Genomic DNA, 14,960 nt, shown 5'->3' with positions numbered 1-14,960 from the left:
AATGCACAATGGCCCTTAAAAAGATGATCCCAGGCCAGGCACGGTGGCTCACGCCTGTAATCCCAACACTTTGGGAGGCCGAGGCAGGTGGATCATGAGGTCAGGAGTTTGAGACCAGCCTGGTCAATATGGTAAAACCCCGTCTCTACTAAAAATACAAAAATTAGCTGGGCGTGGTGCCATGCGCCGGTAGTCCCAGCTACTTGGGAGGCTGAGGCAGGAGAATCACTTGAACCTGGGAAGCAGAGGTTGCAGTGAGCTGAGATCGCACCACTGCACTCCAGACTGGGCGACAGGGCAAGACTCCGTCTCAAAAAAAAAAAAAAAAAAAAAAAAAAAAAAAAAAAAGATGATCCCAACAGACTAACCACTGCTTCTTTAGTTATCACTCACAAACTCTAGGTACATATATGGAAGGCAAATTCGGCAAATCATAGCCAGGCATGATGGCTTGTGTGTGTTATTTCAGCACTTTTGAGAGGCTGAGTCAGGAGGATAGCTTGAGCCCAGCAGTTCAAGTCCAGTCTGGGCAACATAGTGAGACTCTAAAATACATAAAAATTCAGCAAATCAATTGTTTTAGGCAAAAAGAGTACTGCTTAAACATTCAGATTAATGGATATTAGGAGATGTAACACACCAAGAATTATTTAGGTATTCATTCTGTTTATTGAATTGAAAGAAAGGGAATACAAACGATTGGTTAAGTGCTGCGCACTGACATGGAAAAGGTGTATTTAAAAAAATCCCAGTAAAGCAAATCAAAGTTAATGTAGTTTCAACTGAACAAAAATTTAAAGACGTTTAATACACTACACATTTATAAAATAAAAGTCAACAAAGGGTGTTTTGTAAATAATTAGTAAACAAGTGAAAATAAATATCAGAGACCTGAAGTTTTTATACTTTAATGAACAAAGCAAAGAAATTTAAACTAACTAAATATAATCTGAGAGGCAGTTAAAAAAACAAAATTCAAAACCCACCAAAATTGAAGAACACAATCTTTTGAAACATTTAATCAGTCCATAGCAAATAGTTATTACATACCAAAAGCTCTAAGTGTTAACTAGTTCCACCACAATGCCATGTAAATCTTGACAATTTAGATATCTTGAGATCAACACTTAAGTTCTTTTCTTGATCTCTACAGCTTGGTTTGTAAGTACATACATGCTTTTGTGGATCTATTCCCCTCGCCACACACACACATTTTCAAGGAGCCAATAACATTTTTTCCATCTGTGCCTAAAAATGTTACAATTCAGTTCTAGCACATTGACCCTGATAACGAAAATGTTTAGGTTAAAGATGGGGACACAATTTCAATCTTATAAAAATATACCAGTATTAACCAAACCTTAAACTCAGAGGGCACTTCACATGTGCACGAGACTTTTAGTAAAAATGACAAGATCCTAGAACAGCTGTTTCCAGGACTTTTTAATGAATCAAGTACTCTCTCTCTCACACACACACAGCACACACACACACACACATTTTTATACTATTAGTTTTGTTAAATCCAGGCTATCTGGATTAAGTAGATAGGGGATGGGTTTTTATAGTTTTTATTTTTGTAACTATAGGGCAGCTACTATAACAATAGCTTAACAACACTGAAAAATTTCAATTAAGTTCACCCTGTTTTTAGAAAGTGTCTAAGTGTAAATGCAAATTCACCTCTTCTTAAGTTAGTAGTTTATATTAAATCAGATATGGTTTCTGAAATGGAAGTAATGTGTTGGAGAGCAACCCAAAAGAAGAGTTGCTAAATTATGAAAGAGAAATTAAAGTAAAACCAAATCAAAATATTTATACATTTTAGAGATGGGACAAAAAGGATATTAAGAAAAATGTCTTCTTTCCTCCCCATTCAAAAGCAGCCATTCTTCTACTGTGAAAGAAACTGACATGGATATTTTCCCTTTCAGGAGATGTACGATATATTTACCCACTGTGAGGCAGAGGTGATAGGGTCAGTTCTTGTTTGCAGGAACCAACATCCTAAAAAAGAAAATTTCAGGATGGGGAGGGGTGGGAAAGAAGGATTTTCTATTAATGTCATGGAATGCCACTCTAGAGGCAGAACACTCCTAATAATAAAATTCACCATATTACTACTTCTGTTTCTTTCAGACTAAGAAAATACTGCCAAAATTGGATTTTTTCTCCTTTCAATTGCAGGATAGTCTAATTACTTAAAGTTAGGGAATCCCTTTTTTCCCCCCCACCCAATAAAATGGGCCAATTTGTAGGGATATATGCAAATAAAATGTTCTCTGTTTAAAATACTTACCTGGTTTAATGTAACACATTTATCTGGCCAATAAGAGCAACAGAAATGTAGCTGTTATGAAGACTAAAAAAATACAAAAACCAAAGCTGAAGCTTTGTCATCCCTCCCCATTAACTCCCACTCCAATTCTTTACTACCCACATACTAATCTCAGTAAGCCCCAAGTCCAACATTTTATCATTAATGACCAATTATGTGGAGGAAAAAGACATTTAATTTTATATTTGCTCTAGCCCTTAATCAGTGCATAACAACAAAAACATTTTTAAGCACATGGAAATGAGCCTACTAACCTGATTTTTGGAGCCCAAATTCTCCACTCTATTTTGATCTATGTGCAAAAAGTATTGGTACTTTTCAATTTATACATTTGTTAGTATCCTGTGGCTGGCTTCATAGTATGAGATCACTCTTAAGCCTACTACAGAGCCTACAGCACTATCAGTTTTCAATTAATAGCTATGGATTCGAAAATCCTGCTATCAGTTTCTTATACCATAAAATTCTAGGCTTCTTTACCATTTATTTCACCTTTCTAGCACAGTCACTGCATGGCAAATGTATGAAACAGACGTTTACAGCAAATTGGCACAGCAAAGTACCAGTATATACAGGAAGCTGCCAGTTAAGACAGACCCGGAAAACAAACTCACCTAGCTGCTATAGAAACCTTTGCATAGTTGTTACTCCGTTTTAATAGGAGTTATGTTCTTGTAAAATGTGCCTCACTTTTACTCCACTTTTTAAAAAGTGTTTTTTAACTGTACTTCAGAAGCACTCTGAAAACTCAGATCTAGGGGTGGTTAGGTGAAGTAGAGTAGAATCTGAGTGCCAAATTGCCCCTGAATGGGCACAAATCTCAGTGTTACAAATGCACCGTAGCACACTGTAACCAAATTTGTAAACAGCTGTGGAGTTTCTATGCCCACATTTAGTGATGTTACTGTAGAGACTGGGGTGTATTAACGGCTTCAGGGTATACATGAATCACTTAAAATATGAATGGTTTTTAACTATACTGAGGTAAAGAGAAGTTGCCACTTAATTACATACAGTTACCAATGAAGATTTTTATTCAAGCTTAAAGTAAAAATAATTTTAGTTAAGAAAAATGAAGTACCAGATAAACTGTAACATATATTTTAACTTAGAAGTATCAAAACAGAAATTTTTGGATTCTCTAAGTGGTGGTCTCTGCAAAATGGAGCTTGAAGAAATCTTTTACATACCAATTTGATAAGTCTGCTGACCACAATCTGTCATTTTCTTTACTACGGGCTTCTGGGAGAATGCATGCTATTTTAAGGCCAAATGTGTTTTTCTTTCTTCTCCCTTTCCCTGACTTTTCCCTTTCTCCCATCCCCAACCACCTACCCCACAATGGAAGAATTTTTGACATCCAAGCCCTCTCTCTTTGTGGATCCTGGAGGAGTCTATTCATGATCATGATTATATTATAGACTTGGCTATGCCTAAAGGGGAACTTAGTACAAGACTTTTTCTTCACCAGAATCTTATTTTGGGGGTATCCCCATTCTCTTTCCAACAGCTGGGATCACCCTATTTATCCTCTACTGAAAAAGGGAGGGAATTTCAAGGGAGACTATGTTATATTGTATTCAGCTGTTACGGAGTTTAAAAGCACAATGTGAACATCAGGCTTTTGGCTTATTTTAAATGTGAAATTCTCAAAATTAAAAGTGCTTTTCCATGAAGGAAACCTTTCCTTAAACAGGAGGGGAGAGGGAAAGACTATCCACAGCACCAGTTTAGAATGAGGTTCAGTATGGCAATATCTGAAAAAACTGAGAAGAAATATTCTTTAAATTTATGTATCCCTATATGTCAAAATATTAAGGGCAGTTAAGAGAAATGACTATGAGGTTTTAATCCCAGTTTAAGTATGTCTGTAACCTGCTGAATTCTTCTAATAATTTCAATTATACTATAAACCTCCAAAGTGGTTATATCTGTTGATTTCTACTCTTTTGCTAGATCACACCAAAATTACTTCCTAAGTTGAGAACAACTTGGAACAAGCTTTACTGAAAACCGACTGACTACTGATCTCTCATGTTGGTGTATTTAAAATTCTTTTTGAATCTTGAATTTCTTCAAGATCGGGTACTGATGTTCCTTCAGGAATAAAACAAAAGGGGGGAAATCTTCAAAGCATTACTCTGAATTTCCTGTGTAACGTCCTTCCAAGCACTGTTTCTGACCATGTCTCATGTGGTATTCCAGAAGAGCTTCAGTTATACTGCGTATCTAAGTCATTGAGGAAACTGTTTTTAAGCTGGTTTAGATTCCACATGTATACAAATGAAGTCACTTTAATCCTATAAATACTTCTTAATTTATTTTTAAAAAATTGTGCTGTTAACCCTTTTACGGGGCAACAAGCTATGTGAAAAGTACAAAACTTTTTGTCAAATGTAATATTGAGAGTGCTTTTGACATAGTTCACTGGTTTATCATCTGGATCAGTATATACTGCGCAACGGGCAAGGCTAGAATCCATGAACCAAGCTGCAAAGATCTCAAGCTAAATAAGGCGGAAAGATTTGGAGAAACAAAAGAAGGAAATTCTTTCCTATCCAATGTATACTCTTCAGACTAATGCACTCTTTCTATCAAGCCTTCTAAACTGTTAAATAAAGTTTTCCAAACAAGCATTTAAACTTCATTACACAGAAGAGCAACAAGAATGGTATCCTGCCAGACAAAAGACAGGAAGGAAAAAAATATATATACTGAGTTCAATGGGTAAGCCTGAATGTAGCACAGTTCTTCACAACCGATGGGGGGATAATTCAACATGGTGTCCAACAACGTTCTAACGACGTGCTTCATCTCAACTGGTTACTATGAAGCAAGGTGTAAATGTTTGGCCCCAATCGGGCTTCAGAAATGGTTCTTTTTTCATGACGAGCATGTCTGTCCAGCTATCAATCATGTTTGTTTGCACCAAATCCCAAGCCATTAAAATACGACTAATTTTAAGTTAAACAGAAGTCGTCTGCTCCAAATTCGCCATCAACTATCCATGCTACTGCATTCCTCTGAATGAAGACAAGATGAAATGTATGGGGAGGGGCGGGGAGGGGGATGGAGAGGAAAAAGAGGGGAAGGAGAGAAAAAAGTTACCAGTTAGAAAGTTTTAAAATTAGCATTATGACATTACAAAATTATACTATCATTAAAAAATCAAAGCAAATTCTTGATACTTTCATCATACTCATTAAAACAATGTGTGTATATCATGTCTTAGACCATATATTACGATCTAAATTCATGATTATTTTGAATACTGAAGAAACCCAAGTGAATAATCATGTTAGAATCTAATGCTTTTATTTTTTTGAGACAGGGTCCCACTCAGTCACCCAGGCTGGTGATGTAATTTGGGCTCACTGCAACCTCTGCCTCCTCGGCTCAAGGGATCCTTCCACCTCTGTCTCCTGAGTAGCCAGGATTACAGGCACCTGCCACCATCCTGGCTACTTTTTGTATTTTTTTGTAGAGATGGGCTTTCACCATGTTCCCAGGCTGGTCTTGAACTCCTGAGCTCAAGCGATCTGCCTGCCCTGGCCTCCCAAAATGTTGGGATTACAGGCACTGGCCACTGTGCCTAGCCTCAGAATCTCATACTTTTCAGATATAATTCATATACTATTCAATGCAACCATTTAAAGTGTACACTTTGAACCTGGGAGGCGGAGGTTGCAGTGAGTTGAGATTGCGCCACTGCACTTCAGCCTGGGCAACAGAGTAAGACTCCATCTCAAAACAGAAACAGACACAAAAACAAAAAAACAAAAAAAAAGTGTAAAATTCAATGGTTTTTAGTGTATCCACAGAATTATACAACCATTAACAATCAATTTTAGAACATTTTCAACATTCATTAGCAAACACCTCCCCAAGCCCTAAGTAATCACTATGTCTATGTTGTCTATAGATCTGTCTATTCTAGACCATTTCATATAAATGGAATCACAGTATATGGTCTCTCGTGTCCTGTTAGCATACTGTTTTCAAGGTCCATTCACTGTATACTTAGCATACTGTTTTTCACTTGGCATACTGTTTTCAAGGTCCATTCATACTGTAGCATGCATCAGTACTTTGTCCTATTCCATTTTATGCATCCTTCAAAAAAAAAATCACGCTTGTAATCTCAGCACTCTGGGAGGCCAAGACAGGTGGATCACCTGAGGTCGGGAGTTTGAGACCAGCCTCACCAATATGGAAAAACCCCGTCTTTGCTAAAAATACAAAATTAGCTGGGCATGGTGATGTAATCACTCAGCTACTCAGGAGGCTGAGGCAGGAGAATTGCTTGAACCCAGGAGGCAGAGGTTGTGGTGAGCCAAGATTGCGCATGGCATTCCAGCCTGGGCAACAAGAGCAAAACTCCATCTCAAAACAAACAAACAAACAAAAAAAACCCCACAAACTTAATTCTACTGTTAAAATAAAATTTTATTTATAGTCCATAATTCTACTGTTAAAATTTATCCCTTTTGAAATGGAGTTGAGTGAAACATTTTTATTTAAATGACTTACAGTATTTTACTGTGTTACATTTTTCCTTTTTTGTTTCACCTTCAGAGACAGGGTCTCATTCTGTCTCCTGGGCTGGAGTGCAGTGGCATGATCGTAGCTCACTGAAGCCTCAAACTCCTGGACTCAAGGAATCCTCCTGCCTCAGCCTTCCAAGTAGCTAGGATTACAGGCACAAGCCATCATGCCTGGCTGTATTTTGATTTTTAAATATTGATTTATTCAGCCTCATCTACATTTTTCATTAAGTTCTATTCTAAATAGGTATTACTTTAATTAGAAAAAGTGTTTCGGGGGCCTGGCGTGGTGGCTCATGCCTGTAATCCCAGCACCTTGGGAGGCTGAGGCGGGCGGATAATGAGGTCAGGAGATCGAGACTATCCTGGCTAACACAGTGACACCCCGTCTCTACTAAAAATACAAAAAATTAGCTGGGCGTGGTGGCAGGTGCCTGTTGTCCCAGCTACTCTGGAGGCTGAGGCAGGAGAATGGTGTGAACCCAGGAGGCGGAGCTTGCAGTGAGCCGAGATGGCGCCACTGCACTCCAGCCTGGGCGACAGAGTGAGACTCCATCTCAAAAAAAAAAAAAAAAAAAGAAAAAAAAAGTGTTTTGGGGGTGGAAGGGGAATACTGCAGAAGATAACTTGCAAAAGGGACATATAGCCAAATATCTGAATATACAAGTACTGTTTTTCTTTATTTCAGGTGAAAATGACAATCATTTTAGGGCTACACCCATGTTGGCAAAGTACAATGGAGAGTTGCTGAACTGGACCCAGATCCTACAAATTAGCCAAAATTTGGCTCACTCACCGAGGTGAGGGTCTACATTAGTCAGATTCACCAAATAGCAGCACACTCTTATTCCATTGCTATGGAGGCATAAAACATATCCTCTTCTGGAGTAAATCTGTTACTACATACCTAGTATTTTCCTACTTCTTTAAACCAAGTATGTTTATTTGAAGAAATAACTTCCAAATGACTAATAAAATGAGAAAAGCACAGATTGAATCACAGTTGCAGATCCATAAAGACTTTGGGTTTGCAGGCCTTTGGTTGAAACCCAAACAGGACAACACAAGAAGGTAAAGATTTCTGGTCTTAGCTGATTTCCTAGAGGAATGTTAGAATGTCAGGTAGTGATCTACAAATACAAAAAGGCCCTTCAAGGTTCTGGGCAAACGAATAGTAGTTCTCAAAATTTTGACCCGTGTGCTCTTCGTGTTTTGTATTCTCATCTCTGATTGCATATCCTTACCAGCCAGTGAGATGTGGTCAAGCCTTCTACAGTCTGTACCACAGAGACAAAAGTATAGGGAATATACTTTTTCAAACCATACAAGCTACTCCGATAACCCTCCTCCACAGAGAATCACTTAACTGAGAGCAATTAGTCATCTTTCACACTAAAAAAAAAAAATTTAGGTGGGACATGCTTAACAAAAAATCTGTTTATAGATAAACTGCTTTCTTCTAAGCAAACTAAACATTTTACACGCTCTATGTAAGAGTGAGTCATTGACATGAAGTTTCTCATTACCTCTTTGCTGTAGTACTGATATATCATGTTCAATTAAGCTTTTGGCCTTAACTGTTAGCCTTATATTTTGGCCTTTCTTCATCCCCAAGTATCTCAAAGTGGTGGAAAAAACCTTTCAGACTTAGACTTGAAGACCTGATGGCACTCAACAAATGAATTAGTTTTGCCATGCTGCAGTTTCCTTACCTCTAAAAATAATGATAAAAATACTTCCCTTATAGGACTATGAAGACTTTATGCAAGATAGTACATGTAAAGGGATTAGCATGCTGCTTGGCACACAGGTACATGATCAATTTTAGTTCTCTTCTCTTTCCCTATCCATTAAACACAACTCATGTTAGTATGATGCATGGTGTAAACAGACATTAAACAGTAAAATCCATAATGAAGATATTTAATATCTAAAGTTGTTCAAATTTTGAATGGTTAGTTTCATGTGTATAAAATGCTTCCTACAATATTACATTTAGGTAGCATGATGAAGCAAGATTTTCAGTCAGATTTTAAAAGTGAAACTACTAAATAGCTAACTGGATGTCAATGAGGTATCATATTCCAGCTTATTCTTTTCACTGTCCCCCCGAAAACAACCACTACACTATTGGCTCTTAGATTACTTAAACTCATTCTGTGGCCTGAGATAGCGTACAATATGTAAAAGAGAGAAATCATATACCACACTTTAAATAAACTGCTACTTAAAACTGCTTTAAGTTTGTAACAAGCCAAGCAACGTTTCATTTGGACAAAACATAGTAATATTATACAATGGTATTACCTTCAATATTCTGGTGGTCTATAAAAGGTGCTGGTCCCCATATTCTAACAGTGCCATCATCTGAGGCGCTGGCCATCATGGATGGAATCTGTGGGTTCCAGCTCACACAGTTTACTGTACGTGTGTGCCCTGTCAGCTCCGCAATTGGCAGTTCACTACGTTTGTGCCAGATGTAAACCTTGTGATCTGAACATATGGTAATTCACAGAAAAGTTTTACATTAATAAAACCAACTGACTGATCTTAAATTTATCATTCACTGCACACAGAACAAGACTCTTTACTAGAACTTAAGGGGAAAATAAATATACCATGAATAGTTTAACATGTTACCTTATGAAAAAACGTTTAAATATACACTTTTTTCCTGTTAAAAGATGATCAGCTCTCATCAAGTTACACACAAAAAAACTATCTGCAATATTCTGTCAATACATGAGTAATGAAGAATTATAAATCAAGGCCTTTGAACATAAACAAATCCAGGATAGAGATGGTGATAAATTCTATGGAAATGAGAAGTGACAGAAAAGCAATGTATCCAAATTGAATAATGAAGCAAAAATGAAGACGACAGCTAAACCTTTATTGGGTGCTTGCAAAGTACTAGGTATCAAGTACTTAATGCATATTATTTAATATTCATCACTATCCCATAAAATGGGTATTCTGCTTATCTTTTTTTTTTTTTTGAGATGGAGTTTCACTTTTGTCACCCAGGCTGGAGCGCAGTGGTGAGATCTCGGCTCAGTGCAACCTCTGCCTCCTGGGTTCAAGCGATTCTCCTGCCTCAGCCTCCCGAGTAGCTGGGATTATAGGCGTGTGCCACCATGCCTGGCTAATTTTTTGTATTTTTAGAGAGATGGGGTTTCACCGTGTCAGCCAGGATGGTCTCCATCTCCTGACATCGTGATTCGCCCACCTCAGCCTCCCAAAGTGCTGGGATTACAGGCATGAGCTACTGCGCCCGGCCTGCTTATCCTCTTTTTAATGGTGGTTGAAACATAGGTTATGGTTAAGTGGTCTGCTCGTGGTTAACAGTTAGTAAATGGTAAAGTTGGGATTCACATCCAGCAGCCCTGCTCAAGAGCTTACTAGTGAGAGTAGACAGTGGTCCCTTATCTGCATCATGATATGGCTTTGTAGACTATAATCTCATGAAGTGACCACAACAATCAAAATCCCCTACAGCTTTGTTTCTTTGTAATAAACTAATCTTCAAAAAACTAGCCACATAGTATAGAGAGTATTGATTGAGAGTATGGGCTCTGGAATCAGACTACTCAACATTGTATCCTTCCTCCAACACTGACTAGCTGGGTAACTTTGGGCAAATTACTCACTCTTTACAACCCTTCACCTGTAAATGGGGACACAAACTTCGTATCATGTTGTTATAAGGATTAAATATATTTGTATATGGAAAGGTGTTTGGAATAAACACCATTTATTACTGTGATGAGATTAAGTACAGGCGACAGTTCTTGAACAGAGGGCAGAATCCCAGGGCAAATTAGAAAGGTGTATAACTTAATGATATATCAGTTAAGTATGTGGCCAGTGTGCAAACTGTCAGTGGGTGTACTGCCAATTGAGGAAACCTTAGAGGATGTGCCTTAGCTTCAACATTTCTGACATGAAGATAAAAAGCTGGAACTGCATCTGAACTTTGTGTGTGTGTATGTGTGAAGCAAAAGCTAAAAGGCACCAATTAAAAAACTGAATTTATCTTCTTAGAAGTATCGGCTGCTCAATAATTTTTGAAAATAATTTTTTTCTTACATGAAATGAAATTAGGAAAAAAAAAAAAAAAAAAGTAAAGACAGATTAGCTGTATTTCCTTCCTAAACTGAAGAGGTCCACAAAGAGAAGGACCACAGGGTTAAAGTGTGAATGCAACTGAAATATTTCTCTATTTGGAGGAAAATGTTTTTGTGAATATATATTCAAGAAGCATATTTGCTGAAAGGCAGGAAAAACAGGATTTGAAGTAATCAAGGTCAAAATGACAGGCTTTATCATCAAGTTCTGTTTGCTGTATCAATTTGAGAAATCTATTGCTTATGCAAAGGTAAAAAAATAAGTCCAGTTTTTCTACATATTGCCAGCACAGTGAAAAGGCTTGAGTAGTGGTACAACTTTTTTGGGAAAAGGTTTCTTAATTGCTCTATTTTATACTGGCACTTACATATTTGGGGATTTGGAGGGTCATTGAAATATATTCCTTACAAATAAATGGCAAATGGATTACTGTGGTCATCCTGGGAGATAATATACTCACTACATCTGATTGATGTTCAAAACATTTTCAAAACCACTGTAAATCACTTGAGTCATAAGAAGACTAATCTCCGTACTTGACAGTGGTCTAATAGGTAGCCCTAAACCAGAAGATAATGTGGTTTAATTATAGTATTCGTCAGGGTTGGTTCTAAGTTAGTTTGGGCTTAAAAAAAGTTTGGCTTTTCTAGGGATAATGGTAGCCATACATAATTTGAAGTACCTCTAGGGTACATATTTTTAGAAAGAGCTGTACGGGATTCTCAGGCATAATTAAGAGATAATTAAGAGAAAGAAAACCTACCAGAAGCAGGATTGAACAGACCATGAGAGAAGACATCTCATAAATAGGAGGAATTTTAAAGCAAGAAGGCTTAACATATTTAGACCACAGGAAAATTTAATTAGAAACTAATGTCTATTATCTCCCACGATATATTAAAAACAGACAAACAAAACAAAACAAAAGGCCAATAGAGAATCTAGAAGTAGATTTTTCCTGACTAGAAAAAAGTAAATTCCCAATTGCTACCTAACAAATCACTCTTCTTTCCTCCCAATCTCATCTGACACTGATTTTTGGTGGAAAGAAAGAACTGATGAATTCAGGCTGGGCGCAGTGGCTCACGCCTGTAATCCCAGCACTTCAGGAGGCTGAGACGGGTGGACTGCTTGAGCTCAGGAGTTCGAACCAGCCTGGGCAACACAGTGAAACCCTATCTCTACAAAAATTCCTTGGGGCTACTTGAGGGGCTGAGGATGGAGAGACTGCTTGAGTCCAGGAGGTGGAGGTTGCATCAAGATCGTGCCACTGCACTTAAGAAAAGAAAAGAAAAGGAAAGGAAAGGAATAGATGAATTTATATGCTTGATGTTAAAATATAAATCTCTAAATGTCTTTCTTTGTCCCAATCCTTAAATATGCCTTATTCTTAAAGGAAAACCTCATGTGCACTTTATGATCCGCTTATCTACCGACATCAGTTTTTTGTCAAGACAGGGACAGTAAACATCTTATACATACAATAAGTGGAACATAACATAATCTAATTCCTTGGTCTATCTTATAAAACCAGATTCAGTATATATTTTTTACTTTTTGTAGAGACAGTGTCTAGCCATGTTGTCCAGGTTTGTCTGGAACTCTCGGCCTCAAGCAATACTCCCATCTAGGCCTCCCAAAGTGTTGAGATTATAGGTGTATGCCACCATGCCTGGCCAAAAAAGGTGACTTCAATAATTTGCTTTTATGGTACCTAGAACTGTACAGTGGGTATTCAAGAAAAATGTGTTGAATAAAAATGTGCAATAATTTGCAACTAGTTAGGTTCCTATCACCTTAAAAAGTACACTAAATTTTATTACTGCCTCACTTATTTGTGCTTGCATCTTCTAAACAATTCACACTTTAAATCAGAGTGGCTTTAGGCATATTCCTGTCTGGAATACTGACACTTTTAGATTAGAGAACAAGTTTATTCAAAACTGTAGTAGTAGGAAGAATTCAGTTAATTTCAGCTTTCCTAAAATCTTAAGAATTATCAAACTCAAATTAACTCTGGTGACCACTGAAGAAATACTGAAGAACTATAGTTAAGTTCAGGTAGAGCATCATAATTAACCTTGATTTTCCAGACACTACCAACCCTTAAAAACCATCAGTCCCATAAAAATACAAGTCAACATATCAAAGTATAATAATTTAACTAAATCTTGATTCGACACATGCACCAAACACTCTGCTACATGGTCAGAATAAGCACTGCTGATCCATGACAATATGGAGGGCTTAGGTCATTACAGAAAAGAAGAAAGTAATACATGACAGTATGTAACAATTTGTGATAATACGGGGGCTTAGGTCATTACAGACAGAAATTGATTGGATAAATATTGGATTGGATAAATAAAAGTATTGGATAAATAAAATAATTTTAATTTACTACCTTGAATTTTCTTGGAGATGTGACTGCCTTCACAAATTGAGATTTACAGACTTTAATATCAACATATGTAACCTGATAAGGACACAATTTACCTTCACTGCCACTAGCGATGAAGTCTTCATTATGGCCTCCAAAACATGAATGAATTGTATAAAACCCTTGCGTAACACCTTGATACTTTCTTACTAAAACTCTGTCTTGCAAGTCCCATAAATGAACTCCCTGCAGGCAAAGGAGAATACAGGTATTTACTCTACCTCAACTCAAACAAATTTTAAAAAGCATATGTAAATGTCTCTTTGCCTGATGAAATATTTCATTTTCTATTATGTGAAATACCAATATTCTGACAAATTTATGGTTGATTATACACATTTAAGGATCAAACACATGCAATAAAATTTAAGGGTAAGTACAAAATTTTGTTAATATAAATACATTGAAAATAACAGTGAAAATAAAACTTGTACTAAGCCAAATTTTTCAGAAAATTATACTAATAAACATACCTGAGTTGCTACATTTAACAAAGCTAATCGGCCATTTTTTGAAATAGTAAAAGACATAATAGGATGATCTTCTTGTACTCTGGAACCAGAAAATAATTTGTCAAAAACAACATATTAAGAGTCGAGACATTCAAATTATTAATATATAAGATGTACTAGCTTAAGTATGACAATTTTGCCTGTAATCACTATTACACACTATACTTCAATTGAGATGAATCTGAGTTAATGATTACTAAGTACCATGTGACCACCAATCCAAATTACCAAGCAAACCAAAACAAAAAACATGAAAACTGTGAAAAGGCAAGTTCCACTACACATTTTAATATAAAGCAGGTAATTGTTGTTTAATGGAAACAAAAAATAATTACATGTTCCTATCTGTAAGGTCCTCGAAGTTATAGCCCCGAATTCGCTGGTGTGTATCTGATGCCAGAACAGTCTTCCCGTCACTCAAGCACCAAAGGCATTGCACTCTTACCCCTTCCCAGGAGTCAAGGAGATTACCATCTAAATCCTGAGTAAGAAAAAACTACTATTAACTTCATTACTCAACAGCACTCAGAAAGCAAATAAAGAACCAAAAGACTCCCTTCATAGCATCTTTTAGTAACAGGTTTTTTTTTTTTTTTTTTTTTCCTGAGACTGATCTCAACCTAATTGTTCTAGAAGTGTTTGTAACCATGAAAATTTGAATATAGGTCAAATTTCACTACAACCATACTTAAGGGAAAGCAGAAAGACACTCTGTAGCTCTATCTTCCCTTCAATGACTCACCATGCATAAATAATACAAAGAAAGAAACAGTCCCTAAGTTCCAAGTAAGGTCTTATTTTTATTCGAAAATAATTTAAACGTTCCTTTAAAATTCACTATACTGGAATTTGTCCTATAATATTTAGGAGTTGCGAAATGGAAAAAGATTTCTAAAACATTTTATGGCTTCATACGGACTGGAGGAATCTGTTAATGACATTTTTCAAAAATTTACCAAATTTGTAATGCGCTCTACAGATCAAAGCTCTTATAGTCA

The 14,960-nt window shown here is 36.8% G+C and overlaps 1 protein-coding gene across 2 annotated transcripts in view; it reads right to left on the bottom strand.

Annotated features, from left to right (window-relative positions):
• Positions 1–649: 649 nt before the first annotated feature.
• Positions 650–14,960, bottom strand: part of WDR26 (WD repeat domain 26) — a 48,727-nt gene continuing 34,416 nt past the window's right edge. For both annotated transcript variants that reach the window (XM_012000971.1, XM_012000972.1), the window contains exons 10-14: positions 14,298–14,443; positions 13,924–14,002; positions 13,507–13,636; positions 9,190–9,375; positions 650–5,361 (exon numbers count right to left, since the gene is read on the bottom strand). In XM_012000971.1, coding sequence (XP_011856361.1) covers positions 5,336–5,361; positions 9,190–9,375; positions 13,507–13,636; positions 13,924–14,002; positions 14,298–14,443 — 567 coding nt within the window. In that variant the 3' untranslated portion in view covers positions 650–5,335. The remainder of the gene's footprint in view (positions 5,362–9,189; positions 9,376–13,506; positions 13,637–13,923; positions 14,003–14,297; positions 14,444–14,960) is intronic.

The sequence above is a fragment of the Mandrillus leucophaeus genome, unplaced genomic scaffold (assembly GCF_000951045.1).
Source record: "Mandrillus leucophaeus isolate KB7577 unplaced genomic scaffold, Mleu.le_1.0 Scaffold645, whole genome shotgun sequence".
Taxonomy (NCBI): domain Eukaryota; kingdom Metazoa; phylum Chordata; class Mammalia; order Primates; family Cercopithecidae; genus Mandrillus; species Mandrillus leucophaeus.
This window is presented reverse-complemented; position numbering and strand designations above follow the sequence as displayed.